The following is a 13,969-nucleotide window of genomic DNA, read 5'->3' as shown; positions in this document are numbered from 1 at the left end:
ATTGATCATTGACCCCCTTGATTATTTTTTTAAAATTACTGTCTGTTGTTGCTGTGCATGTGATGTCTTTTTCAAAATCTTTTTTCTGTTTTAAAATATATAGATTGAACTGAAAAGTGGAATATTAAACATCTTTTTGAAAACTGGCATTGTCTTTACACAAGTGGATCTCTGGTTAGGACTGTCTTATTGTGATGGAAAGTGGAATGAAGTCACCGTGAACAAGGAGGGCTCTGTAGTTTCAGCAAGTATGAATGAACTGAGAGAGCAAACGCTTGAACCCCATGTTCAACAGCTGAAAGTAAACTCACCGGTCTATGTAGGAGGAATCCCACCCGAGATTCAGAAATTTTATAAAGAACTGAGCTTAGAACAAGGTAAGGTGACACCTATAAGAACATATGTTTTTGTAAAAACTGGTGTTATGCACAAGGTGTGCATTCTGCTGCTGATAGTGTAAATTCATAAATATGTAACGTGAACTTTTTCTCCCCATTGTTGCTTTAACTACCAGTTATCCCTACCCATCTGCCTTCTCTTAGACCTGATCTTTTGTAAGACTATAAAAATTCTTTCAACCCAATGATATGCAAAGTAATTTACCTCATAGGAGAGGAACTATAGAGTTGCAAATGGTAATCTGAGGTGCCCAACCAGAAGATCTCAAATCTTCATCAGAGAAAGCCAGTTCGGATAAACTTGTTTCACTTGATCAACTTTTGTCACTCGCAGATCTGAAATACAAAACTAGTGGAAGACAGTAAACATAGGTTAAATCACTGTAATGAGAGTGGATGCTGCCACAGGGAAGAATTGTTGGGAGTTTATTAATCTCTTTTTAGGTGATACTGATTCTAGTCTAAAAAAATAAGTGAGCTTAAAATTGTGAATTTGGATTTTGGCTACATTACCATGATGTTTTCCATGTCATCAGGAGAGGAGGTGGTCATGCTTTTAGCCATCACTGTGACCTTTCTCTTCTGGAACAGGTTAAATTTCCAGGGAAAAGAGAAAAGCGTTAATTACAGCCTGATACTAATGGCCTCCACAAAGGATGTGCTGTATGAAACGTAGTCAAAAAGTGTCAGTTAAGCTAGCTCTGTTTACAGTTTGGCTGTGTTTTTTCATTACTTATTAAGGTACTCATCAGTCATGGTGTATTTTTCACATATTGTGGGCAAATAAGTAGCAGTCAGTTAAGTGATTAGTGGGGAATCCCATAAATGGCTTTGAATGCACACCTTCACATTGAATGCCTGCACTCAAGTAAGCTCTGCAGTGCTCCCTTGAAGCCTTGTGATTTCATTGCTATAGAATAGATTGAATCAAATCTATGCACTGGCATTCACCGATAGCTCAAAAATACTGTTTTAAGTATTCTTCCAGCTGTGGGTATCACGTACATTACAATCTTCCTTCAGGTTCTGTTTGCATAATATTTATGGCCCGAAAGAGCTAGCCAGTCGTACCCTGTCAGTGTTGCCTTGTAGCAGATGGTATAGCCTCATGACTGGATGCATTTGCAACTCCTGCAGCAAAGAGATCTGCGAACAAAGAATCTAGGGCAAAATAACGTCTAAAGTGAATGTCTGAAGAGCTTATTGGGGCACACCAATAAACAGTACTTTTTTCACCAAGCCTCCTCAGCATGCTGCAAAATAAGATGGCGGCTGTGAATTTATATTCAGGGCTTCTGCAGATAAAAACATTCTTGTGTGGTCCCAAATGTAGATTCAAATGAGCAAGATTAGGCATTACAGCTTTGAAACATACTTTTATTTAGGACTATAATGATGTAATGGTATGATAGTAGAATAAGGAGACCTTCCCAGTTTAATGAATATTTACAAAAGGTTTTCTCAATTAATGGCTGCTTGGTAGTTAATTTTGAATAAAGAGATATCATTTTACCCACCGCAAATAAAGGATACGTAGCCTTCTCCTCCCACCCCACCTCCATGTCAGTTACAACTTTATTTTAATAAATTTCAGCTAGAATCTGTGAGCCTTTGCATGACCCATCACATGGCCTCATGAGAGGTCAAGATGGAGGGGACCTGGCAGGAATGTTTGTGAGAACTTGTACTGTCATTACTTATTCTGCAGCTACCTGAGAGTAAACAAGAATACTTGGCTGACACAGTCAGAAACCTTCAAATAAATGCAGCTAAAAAGATACTAAAAATAACGTATTAAAATAGGTTACACGGAATGCATCCCTTTGCAAATTAAACAACTGTTCATTTTGTCTAATGATTAACATGCCTGTGCAGACTTGGACTAATTCTTTCGTGCCTGGGAAGCTGAACAGATCGCTGTGGAGTAGGAGCTGAGCTTAAATTAGGATGTATTCATTTTAAGAAGTATGTCTAAATTCCTACTGTTGTGGAGAAAGGAGGTGTTTTAGAGGATGATTCAAGATGGATGTCCACCTTCAGTGCTCCTTTCTTTTTCTGTGAACTATGTATGGATATTAGATTCTCAGATGGGGTGGCTAAGTACAAATACCATTCTGATCTGCTATCAAGCAGTAATAAAAGAAATAAAAGTAAATATGGTGCTTTCACAAAGCTAAAAAAGAGCATTGATCTGTGAGGCTGATTTTTAGTTTACAAAGTTAATTCTTCAGTGAATTGAAGCCTTCAGCTTGGTTACTGTTTACTTTGTTTTACATTAAACACGATGACTGTAGTTTACTCAGATCTGAGAGCTATTTTCTATTCAATTTATTAAGTTCCTTTGTAAATTAAGTCAGAAGTATATAGAAATTTTAACAACTGCATCCTGAAATTTTGTAGTGGTGTTTTTACTGCAGGTAACTAATTTAACCTATTTGTAATATTGATAGGAATGTTACACACATACATAAATATACATATGTATATATAGAAATAAATAGAAAATGACTTTTTTTTTTTTTTTTTTTTAAATGAACAGTTTGGGGTTATGTTCCTAGAGTATGTTTGTAAGCAGCATACCAGTTATATCCCCATTAGGATAAATTGATATAACTCTATGATCTCATGAAGTTAATTATATTTTTAATCTAGATAGTCTTCTCAGTTTGAAGAAGTGTGTATATTAACAAAATATTAGCAAGCAACAGAAAGCTGATTTTCAAATTCAGAGTCACTTTTATGGTAATAATTTTAAAGAGAGAAGTGACAGATGAGAAAACAAAAAGTATAGTAGGTAAGGCAGGGACTCGACTCTAGAATACCAGGAATTTTTACCAGCTTAGTATCTTGTAAGAGAGGACAGAATGTCGTATTCACTTTACAGTCTTTAATGCTGAAAATATAGAATTGAAAGGAGCAAAAGTGATTCTTAATTAATGACTGAAGCTCTTTATGTGATACTAATCCCTTACTGTTTGCTAGGTTTCGGTGGTTGCATGAAGGATGTTAAATTTACACGAGGTGCTGTCGTTAACTTGGCATCTGTGTCCAGCAGTGCTGTCAGAGTCAATCTGGATGGATGCCTATCAACTGACAGTGCTGTTAACTGCAGGGGAAATGACTCCATCCTAGTATACCGAGGAAAAGAGCAGAGTGTTTATGAGAGTGGTCTACAACCATTTACAGGTAACACATTGGTTCCTTACCAATGAAATGTAATACATAATGAATATGAAATACATAATACATTATGAAATACATAATTTTTCTTTCATTCTGTATTAGTGTATTACCCTGTTCAGTGTTTTTTTTTCTTTTTTTCTTTTTTTCACTCTCCTTTATCCTTCTCTATGTTCTTTGAAGAATACTTGTATAGGGTGGTTGCCACAAATGAAGGAGGATCAGTATCTAGTGTATGGACCCGTGTTCGTACAAGAGAATCAGGTAAGTATAATTCTAAGGCTTACTTGTTCCCATTCTTAGTTAGCTATCTAATGTCAGGTTCGAGAAAATCCCACCACAACAGTTTTTAGTAGTGTAAGTTTCATAGTGTTTCTAAAGGAAACTGCTTAATGCTTTCAATAGGTACCAAATTACAATCTTCAGCTATAAAGTGTTCAGGGAAGTGTTTTCCACATATAACTGAAGGTCTTTTCCAGATATATATTAGGTTATGAAATTATGTAAAAGCAAAGAATGTGAAAGGATTGAACTGCATTGACTAAGAACAGCCACGCATCTAGGTACGTTCATATATGCACATATAAACTCACACTACCCGAGTCTGTATTTTTCCTATATATAACTTAGTGATACAAAATCAAGTGTAGAGGAAGAAGAAACACTGGGATATCCCTCACAACCTGTGGAAGATAGGAGGTTGTGTAGTTGTCAGGGATAAGGTCTTGTGAAAGTTTTTCTTTATACTACCTGCGTGTGGGTATGCTGCTCAGTGCTGCTGAGTGGCTGGTAGAGAGGGTTTCAAAGTAGGAATATAATACCTGCTGAACCTTAAAGATAAAATTTTTCTTATATTTTACTGAAGAAAATTTAAAGGGCCTTTCTGTTCAGTGTTTTTGCAAACTTTGAGCCAGCAAGTTTTTGAAGATTTGAAGTTCTGCATGTTTTATTTAACCAACTTTCCCTCTTCTGTAAATTGAAACCTAATTGCATTCCATCAATGCATAAAATTCTTTCGATGCAAGATCTTAAATATATGATCTTAAAAAATGATACAATACCTGAGTAAATATTGGACTTGCAAATGCATTCTTCTACAATTTACTGTCATTATTTTGTGTACTACCCAAAAGAGAGAAAATAAATGCATATTTTCATATCGACTGTCTGACAACTGTAAGGTTTACCACAAATTTATGTTTGCAAGCTGACCACAGCATTAAGCAGCTACGTGTTCCCGGGGGTTGAAGAATAATTGCACTATTTAATTATTTTTGAGTTGGTTTTGTTATGTCCCTTATGAGAAGACCATCTGCTATACAGTACCTTACCTTGCCCTGTGATACAGTTCAGAACTAATAAAATCAATATATTAGTGTACTAACTAAAGCTTTCCTAGTGTGTCACATTCTTTCTTTACACAAGAATCACAACTTCCAGGTATCTTTATACTTTGCATTCTGGTACTCTTCTTATAAAAAAACCAAGGCTGCATTCATATTTAGTGAAACTAAACAAAAAAATTACAAAAAAATGGGTTTTTGATGGTGAAAAGAGCCAATGATCATCAGTGGGGCTAGGGAGTCCACATGCATTTACAGCAAACTCGTCATCCATCATCCTGCCATAGTGTTCCTTGGGCCTTTCCTCTGCATCCCTTGTGCAGTCATCTGTGATGAAGTTGTTACTGGCCAGACCTTTACTTGATGTAGGAATATCTAATAAATAGTTAAAGGTTATGGGAAATGGGATGATTTTTTTTATTAGCAACTGTATGCATATATGAGCTTGGCTTTCTAGTTCTTTTAAACATCTTCATTTTCCTTTTTTTTTTTTTTTCTTTTAATAATATGGAATGATCAGAAGCAAAGAATTTTGCAAAAAGCCCTTACAAGTCTCTGCTTTGCCCTCAGGCAGTTGTATGGCATTGTGAAGATATGAAAATAAATGGAAAAGCTTAAATTTTTTGCAGTAGTTTTGTAAATGAGGATGCACGTTTTTAGAAATGCTTCATAGTTGTGGCATTCTATGGCTTAGATATCTAACATATTAATACCAAACCCTTCTCTGTTGCAATACTGTCTTGCTTTGTTCAGTTGTATGATTATAATGTCTGAACTTGTTAGCTACATACAATCCACCTCTCCTCTTTGTGAGTGATGCTTAAATATGTTTGATACATTAAATGTTTTTGGAAAATCGCAACAAGACAAGAAGGAATGTTATGTAGATGGAGTTTTGATGGTTTTGAAATATAGCTTAAACTGAATAGCTCAAGATGTGCAGTCATATTAAATCAATGCTGAAAAGTTACAACTCTAATAAATTGTATTTATGCTAATGGTTGAGTCTGATTTACTGCAGCCATTAAAAGTGAAGAATAGGGGCAATAGTCTCCTTAGAACTGCCATTTTCTCTATTTTCTATTTTATCCTTCTACAGTTCCACAAAATGTGCCAACTCCCTCAAGAGTTCACAGTATAAATGGTTACAGCATTGAGGTCACCTGGGACAAACCTGCTGGGGTCATAGGTGTAATTGAGAAGTACATTTTGAAAGCATATGAAGAGGATGGTCCCAACGTACCCATCACTAGTGCTGAGCTTACTGACACTAGTATGCTCACAGGTAAATGTTGTTAAGTACCATGTTTTAGGCACATCTAATAACATGGGATGCTTATACCTCCTTTTGTTGAACCGTAAAGTATTACTAGCCTATTTTTGTGTATATACAGCAAGTATAATGTTTGGAAGGGTAGTATTTGGTGTTAACATCCACATACATAGCAGTGTACTGACTTCAAAGAACAATAGAAATTAAGATACAACTCAAATACTGAAAAGCAGTTTTATTTAACTGCTTTGGTATTCCTTCCCAACCTATTGATGCTTTGGGGGAGGATGCTTTTTGGGGATTTTTATTTGTTTGGTTTTTTTGCTTAGTATATGAGATTTTTCCCCTCCATTATTGTTACATCCAGTTCAACTAAATGAACTCTACATGTGGGTCACATAAGATACTATTTGACCTGATGTATGAAAGCACTTGATATACTTGCCTGATGTTGATCATATAAACCTAACTGATTTCAGAGGGAACTAGCACACATTTGTGTTCATTAGATGCTTTGCGTGATACCACTGGGATGTGTTATTATCGAATGAAGGAACCTAGGGCCTTGGATTTATGTGCTTTGGTCACTGTTGAGCTGTGGGTTGTGTACAGGAGCTATTGCACTTGCGATGTTTCCTGGAGTCTAGGTCTTTTTACTCATGGGAGGCGGATGTTTTTAGGAGGAAACACTGAACTCTGTGCTGCACAAAGAACATTTTGGGACCTCTCTTCCTGTCAGGATAGTGTGCATCTGGCTTTCTGCTCTCTATTAACAGAAAGCCTTGGGAAGGGTGCACGTTACCGACAACAGTCTGAATTATGTTATAACTAAATGGGGCAATAGTACAATGTCTTTCGTTGTAAGAAACTGTGACTAATAGATTTGTCTATATACACTCTAAAAATAATTACGTATTCATAACAATTGAAAAAGTGCTAATGACATAATGCTCAAAGTGGATGCTTTAATTTGGCTCAGCTTTAGGTAATATAACAATCCAGTGCTTTAACCTTAAGACAGTATATTATATGCTGCTTTCCTGAAGCCCGGGTAATGTGTGCTTAGTGTTTTTACTTAAGTATATATGTCTTGCGTTGTTTCTTTATCATAACATATGTATACAGTTTTAAAAGCAAACATGCACATATTTTATTTTCCTCAGTTTGAAATCTATTGACTATTTGTGAATAATGTGCTTACAATACCAAAACTGCATGGGCTTTCTACTCTTACTGTGATTGATGAATTTGTTGATTTGAATACTCTTCATCTATGCTGTAAAGCAATACAAATTATATTAGCAGAAATTGAAGACTATATTAGAAGCATAAGGAATAGATAGCTTATTCACAGCTGATGATCAGAACCAAAATTTCATTTAAATTTGTTGGCATTGTGCCGTGATTATGTCAGGGTTACAAAAGTCTACACCAGGCTGGACAGGTAAGAGGTTATCCTCATGCAGCTTTCAGGAGGCAGAAGAATAAGACATTCCTTTATATTAAATGGAGATAGTAAATGGACCCAGGTTTTTTAGTCTATTATAGCAGATAGCAGTTGAATACTGCAAAGTAAAATGACCCTAAGAACTTAAGAATGGCTGTATTCAAACATTGACCTCTCTGACAGTATACCAGATTGTAGACGCTTAGGAAGAAAATGTAAGAAATGTGCTAAGCATAGTGTGACTCTTCCTATTAAAACAAATTCAGCTGGTAGTTTGTGGAGTTCCTGAGCTGAAAGTTGCATCTGGACCATCGTGCTTAATGGTCTGTGTGAGAATTGTCCTTCTTTTTAATACATTTATGCTTTTGGCTTCTGTAACTTTGGCAATAAGTTTTCCAATTCAGTTGTGCGTGTGGAAGGAGTGCTTCCTTTTGTTATTTATAACTGCTGTCCAATAGTTTAGTTATGTATTTTCCAATTTTGGCATTGTATGAAATACATAATTCATGTCCTCATGGTGAGGTCAGAGCTGAGACAAGTGAAAAATTAAATCACTGATCTTGAAATGATTTTACTTTCAGCCTGTTGATTTCAGTGAAGTCTACACAGATAGATTAGTCTGTGGACATTGAGAAATGGTTACCCACAAATGTAAGACTTTTTCTTTGAGTTTGCTGAGAAGAGGGATTTTGCCTATTTTCTTCCTAATTTCAGGGACATTTCTTTAGAAATTCCTTTCTTGAATTCCACAAAAAGATGCTACAGTAACCCCAACAGCCAGGCTTGCTAATGCAACAGGAGAGAGGAAAGCACTACGGCTCTCAGTGGGATCACTGATGAAGCAACTCTGGTTGCTTCATCACACCCTCCTTCGATTTTTCATTCATTATTAAGGCTAGGCACCACCTAATCTGCTGCTTGCAAATATATCTGAAGGCACTGACAACACCCTTTAGCTTATTTTTTTCTTTGCATCTTTTTATATCCATCTGTTGTGTTTTGTTTTGTATTTACTTATGCAAATTCTTTTGAGCAATTACCATGATCTGTTCTGTGCAGTAGGGTCCTGAGTCATAACCGGGGCACAGTAACAAAAAATTATTAATAGTATTACCCATTTTCTAGAAGGCTGTCCTATGTGTGTCAAATTCAGAAGAACCTGTTGTACCCTTGTCAAGAAGAAGAAAAGCTGAGCTAAATATTAAAGGCAAAGTAGGTCTTTAAATGAACATAACACCACAATCTCAAATGCCTGTTTCTGACTCCTCAGGGACCAAAATTCTTCAAAATCTGACGCTTGTAATCTTCAAAATGTCAAACTGTTTTTTCATTTTCATCCAAGAAAGGAATATTCAGCAGATTTAAATCCTTAAAATGAGGTTCTGACTGTTGAACTAGGAGTTTATTGGATAAGATAATATATTTCATCCTCCTCCTTTGTTCCCTCCATCAGGTATTTATACACATTGATAGATCACCGTGAGCCTTTTCAGGTATCTACTTGGTAGAGTACCATGGGATAAAGCCCTGGAGGAAAGAGGGGCCCAAGAAAGCTGGAGGAGGATCACCTCCTCCAAGCTCAGGAGCGATGCATCCCAACAAACAGGAAGTCAGGCAAAAATGCCAGGAGGCCTGCAAGAGTGAACAAGGAGCTCCTGGACAAACTCAAGCAGAAAAAGGAAGCCTACAGAGGGTGGAAGCAATGACAGGTGGCCTGGGAGGAATACAGAGAAATTGTCTGAGCAGCCAGGTATCAGGTTAGCAAAGCTAAAGTCCTGACAGAGTTAAATCTGGCCAGGGATGTCAAGGGCCACAAGAAAAGCTTCTACAGATGTGTTGGTGACAAAAGGAAGACTAGGAAAAATGTGGGCCCTCCCTGGAAGGAAACAGGAGACCTGGTCACCAGGGGATATGGGGAAGACTGAGGTACTCAATGACTTTTTTGCCTCAGTCTTCACCAGCAAGTGCTCTAGCCACACTGCCCAAGTCACAGAAGGCAAAGGCAGGGACTTTGACAGGGAGAATGACAACTGTGCACTGTAGGAGAAGATCAGGTTCAAGACCATCTGAGGAACATGAAGGTGCACAAATTCATGGGACCTGATGAGATACATCCATGAATCATAAGGGAACTGGCAGATGAAGTTGCTAAGCCGCTATCCATCTTATTTGAGAAGTTGTGGCAGTCCAGTGAAGTTCCTGCTGACTAGAAAAGGGGAAACAACCCACATTTTTAAAAAGGGGAAAAAGGAAGACGTGAAGAACTACAGGCCAGTCAGTCTCACATCTGTGCCTGGCAAGATCATGGAGCAGATCCTCCTGGAAACCATGCTAAGGCATATGAAAAGTAAAGAGGTGATCAGTAACAGCCAACATGGCTTCACTAAGGGCAAATCATGTCTGACAAATTTGGTGGCCTTCTACGATGGGATTACATCACTGGTAAAGAAGAGCAACTGACGTCATCTACCTGGACTTGTGCAAAGCATTTGACACTGTCCCACATGCCATCCTTGTCTCTAAGTTGGAGAGACATTTGATAGATGGACCACTCGGTGGATAAGGAATTGGCTGGATGGTTGCACTGGAAGAGTTGTGGTGAACAGCTCAACGTCCAAATGGTGTCAAAGTGACAAGTGGCATTCCTTGGTATTGGTATTGAGTTGGGTGTTGAGATGGTTGCTGTTTAATATCTTTGTCAGTGACATGGACAGTGGGATTGAGTGCACTCTCAGCAAGTTTGCCAAAGACACCAAGGTGTGTGGTGCAGTCAACACTCTGGAGGGAAGGGATGGCATCCAGAGAGACCTGGACAGGCTTGAGAGGTAGGCCTGTGCAAACCTCATGAAATTCAACAAGGCCAAGCGCAAGGTCCTGCACATGAGTCAGGGCGGTCCCAAGCACAAATACAGGCTAGGCAGAGAATGGATTGAGAGCAGCCCTGGGGAGAAGAACTTGGGGGTGTTGGTTGATGAGAAGCTAAACATGAGCTGGCAATGTGTGCTTGCAGCCCAGAAAGCCAACCGCATCCCAGGCTGCACCAAAAGAAGTGTGGCCAGCAGGTCCAGGGAGATGATTCCGCCCCTCTACTCCACTCTGGTGAAACCCCACCAAGAGCACTGCATCCAGCTCTGGGGCTCCCAACATAAGAAGGACATGGACCTGTTGGAGCAAGTCCAGAGGGGGACCATGAAGATGATGGTTGGAGCACCTCTCCTATGAAGACAGGCTGAGAGAGTTGAGGTTGCTCAGCCTGGAGAACAGAAGGCTCTGGGAAGATCTTGTAGCAGCCTTCCAGTACCTTAAGGGAGCCTACAGGAGAGATGGGGAGGAGCTCTTTATCAGGGAGTGAAGCAATAGGATGAGGGGCAACGGTTTTAAACTGAAAGAGTGTAGATTTAGGTTAGATATTAGGAAGAAATTCTTCACTGTCAGGGTGGTGAGACACTGGAACAGGTTGCCCAGAGAAGCACCTCACATCCCTGGAGGTGTTCAAGGCTGGGTTGGATGGGGCTTTGAGCAACCCGGTCTAGTGGAAAGTGTCCCTGCCCGTGGCCAGGGAGTTGGAACTAGATGATCTTTAACGTCCCTTCCAACCCGAACCATTCTACAATTCTCTTTTATGGGCTGATCAGTCCCAGCTCTCTCAGCCTCTCTTCATAAGAGACATGCTCTTTATCAACTTAGTGGCCCTTTTGTATCATCTATAAAATTGCTGAGGGTACACGCTTCCCCCATCATCAAGGTCATTATTGAAGATGTTGGACAGTACTGACCCCAGTATCAACCCCTGAGTACTCCACAGCTGTCTTGCCTCTAACCAGATTGCCTCTGATCACAATCCTCTGACACTTCTCTTATCAGGCACATATGAGAAAGACATTTTATAATTCAGATTGCTGTCATTGTAGAATTCAGGAGATCCGCAAGCCTCTAAATATTTCCAGCTCCTAATTTCAGGCAGTGAAGAAGGCTAGAAAAAGCTGCAAATAGTATTTAAATAAAAAAATCCTGCAAAAGAATTCACAAAGCTTTGGTATTCCTATTACAGATGACTCTATTAATTTTGTGTGGTTTTTTGCAGTTCTTCCGGCCTGTGTCATTGCCACAATAGACACGTGATAACGACAAAATTGTCGACGGCTTCCCCTCTGAATGAATGCCCTGAATGTTCCCTCCTTCCCTTGACATGTGTTTATAATTACTTTTCACCTTTTAGTCTTTTATGCTCGGCAGATGAATATCTCAGGAAAAGTTAATTTAATGATTTAATATGGTTAATCAAAGTGGCTCGGCTGCTCCTCGGCTTTGAAAGCGCTCTAGCTAGGGAGTCTCTCGGAGGAGGAGATGGGACCTCCTGCCTGTGACTGATAGTCCCAGGCTCGCCGGCGGGGCTGCAGGGCCAGGGCAAGCTCACTGCCTGACTGTCAACTGCCCCTGCTCAAAGAAAGGCCGCCAGCTGAGAGGTTTTTCCTCTCAGGGAGAGCTCTGCTGGGCCCGAGCTGGCGCTGCCAAAGCAGCCTGTGGCGCTGCAACCAGCCTTTGGGCCCTGATTGTTGCTTGTGGCGGAGTTTGGGAGGCATGGGGTCTGCGCAGGGCAGCCCCAGGGCCAAGCCCCGCAGTGCCGCTCGCTTGGGGCCCTGCAAAGCCTGGGACAACACTTGGGGGTGGCCGGGGCAGGCTGCTCCCCACAGTCTGGGAGCCCAGGATGGCCACCTCACAGGCTGGGGAGTGCCTGCACAGATGGGGTGAGCCTAAAATGGGAGTTTGCTGTCTTTTGTGGCTCTTAGAAAATGCTTTTTTCTTCAGGGTACTTGGACATACATGGGGCCTGCAAGTGGTTTACCACAGCTGGGCAGATTGCCACGTGACACTATTAATGAATTACTTGGACATTGCTTTCATGCACTTGAAATTACTTGAAAGATCTTGGCTTGTGCAAATATTTTACACTTAAAACACCTCTATTCTGCAGTTAATGAGTTTTTTGTAAATGGGCAGAAAAGAATTACAAACCAACTAATGTAAATATGTTTATGTTCAGGGCACGAGGGGGACTCCCCTAGTCCATACTCCCAAGTTGAGGCAAATTTCTGATGTTATAAAACCTTTCGTGAAGATCAGAGAGTCACATCATACTAACCAGGTTTGGAGTATTTAGCTTATATTTACTTGCAACTAAAATATGACAGAACATTTAAAGTAATAAAAGCTGGAATTTTGTATTGAAAATAAGGTTTTCAAGAGCTTCTTCATCTGGTGCTTGAACCACGCTTAAATACAAGGATGGTTTTCATTTTCAGGTAAATTCTTTCTCTTTATCGTCATTTTGTAGAAATAATCTTTGGTCAGAAGCACAGACATATGACAGAAAACACCTAAATATTTCCCATAGCCAGAAGAACGGCAGTATGCGCTTTACAGTGCCATGCCACAGTGCGAGAGATGTGGAGGGCTGTTTGCACCCTTTCAACATGAAGTGGTATCATATACTGGGACCCATGTAATGATTAGTGCTGCAGTGCAGTTGTTGGTCTGTTTTGTCCCTGTGGGGATTTTAAGGAGGTTTGGTCTTTCTGTCTCTCTCAACCATATGTACGTACACCTCTTGGTGGGAGGAGCTGCAGGAGTATAACAGAAGCTGCACCTCAGCCCCTGCGCAGATCCCTGTTTGATTGTGGCAGCTAATGCAACATAAGGTAGCCAACAGATCTTTCTATGCCCTTTAGGTTTCTGTGAGTTGTCAGGTAGTGTGTGAGCTCCAAATGACTCTAAATCAGACTGGCAGAATGTAGGTTCGTATGTCCTTTCAATTAACTGGCTTTAGCAGACCAGCAGCATATTTTTTAAAACAAATGATATTAATATTCTGCAATATTAAGGCTCTAACTTGATTGAGTTTAGACCTAAATGAATCTTGTTTACAGTCTAATGCTGTTGTATAAATTTATTCATATGAAATGTAAATTGTCTGATTAAATAAACCTGGACATTTTATCAAAATTGCATCAACTCTTAGCTACATACCAATAGTTTTATTAATAAAAAGAAATCAATTTCTAAATGTTTGTGAGGAGAGAAAGGATTATTAATGTGTTTTATAGACATACTAAAAATTTGCAAAAGCAGTAAACAGTCTTTCTCTCTACAAACTTTTAAAACTAAACATCCTGTAGAAAATGAACAATGACAAAGTTGTCATATCACCATAGTGATAGAAATTACAGAACCAATACTCTCTGTAGTTAATTAACTCTTGCTGCTGGGCTAAGGTTTTCTGCAAATTAAGGCAACTAAAGAGTTGCCTTGTGTTATAGGGAGTGTAACA

The 13,969-nt window shown here is 39.3% G+C and overlaps 1 protein-coding gene across 1 annotated transcript in view; it reads left to right on the top strand.

The window, feature by feature from the left end:
• USH2A (usherin) overlaps window positions 1-13,969 on the top strand; it is a 390,721-nt gene that overhangs the window by 157,660 nt on the left and 219,092 nt on the right. The window contains exons 26-29 of the mRNA XM_074166292.1: window positions 104-377; window positions 3,381-3,584; window positions 3,762-3,842; window positions 6,021-6,206. Coding sequence (XP_074022393.1) covers window positions 104-377; window positions 3,381-3,584; window positions 3,762-3,842; window positions 6,021-6,206 — 745 coding nt within the window. The remainder of the gene's footprint in view (window positions 1-103; window positions 378-3,380; window positions 3,585-3,761; window positions 3,843-6,020; window positions 6,207-13,969) is intronic.

The sequence above is a fragment of the Numenius arquata genome, chromosome 2, assembly GCF_964106895.1.
Source record: "Numenius arquata chromosome 2, bNumArq3.hap1.1, whole genome shotgun sequence".
Taxonomy (NCBI): Eukaryota; Metazoa; Chordata; class Aves; order Charadriiformes; family Scolopacidae; genus Numenius; species Numenius arquata.
The sequence above is the reverse complement of the archived record's forward strand: the minus strand, read 5'-3'. Positions and strand labels throughout refer to the sequence as shown.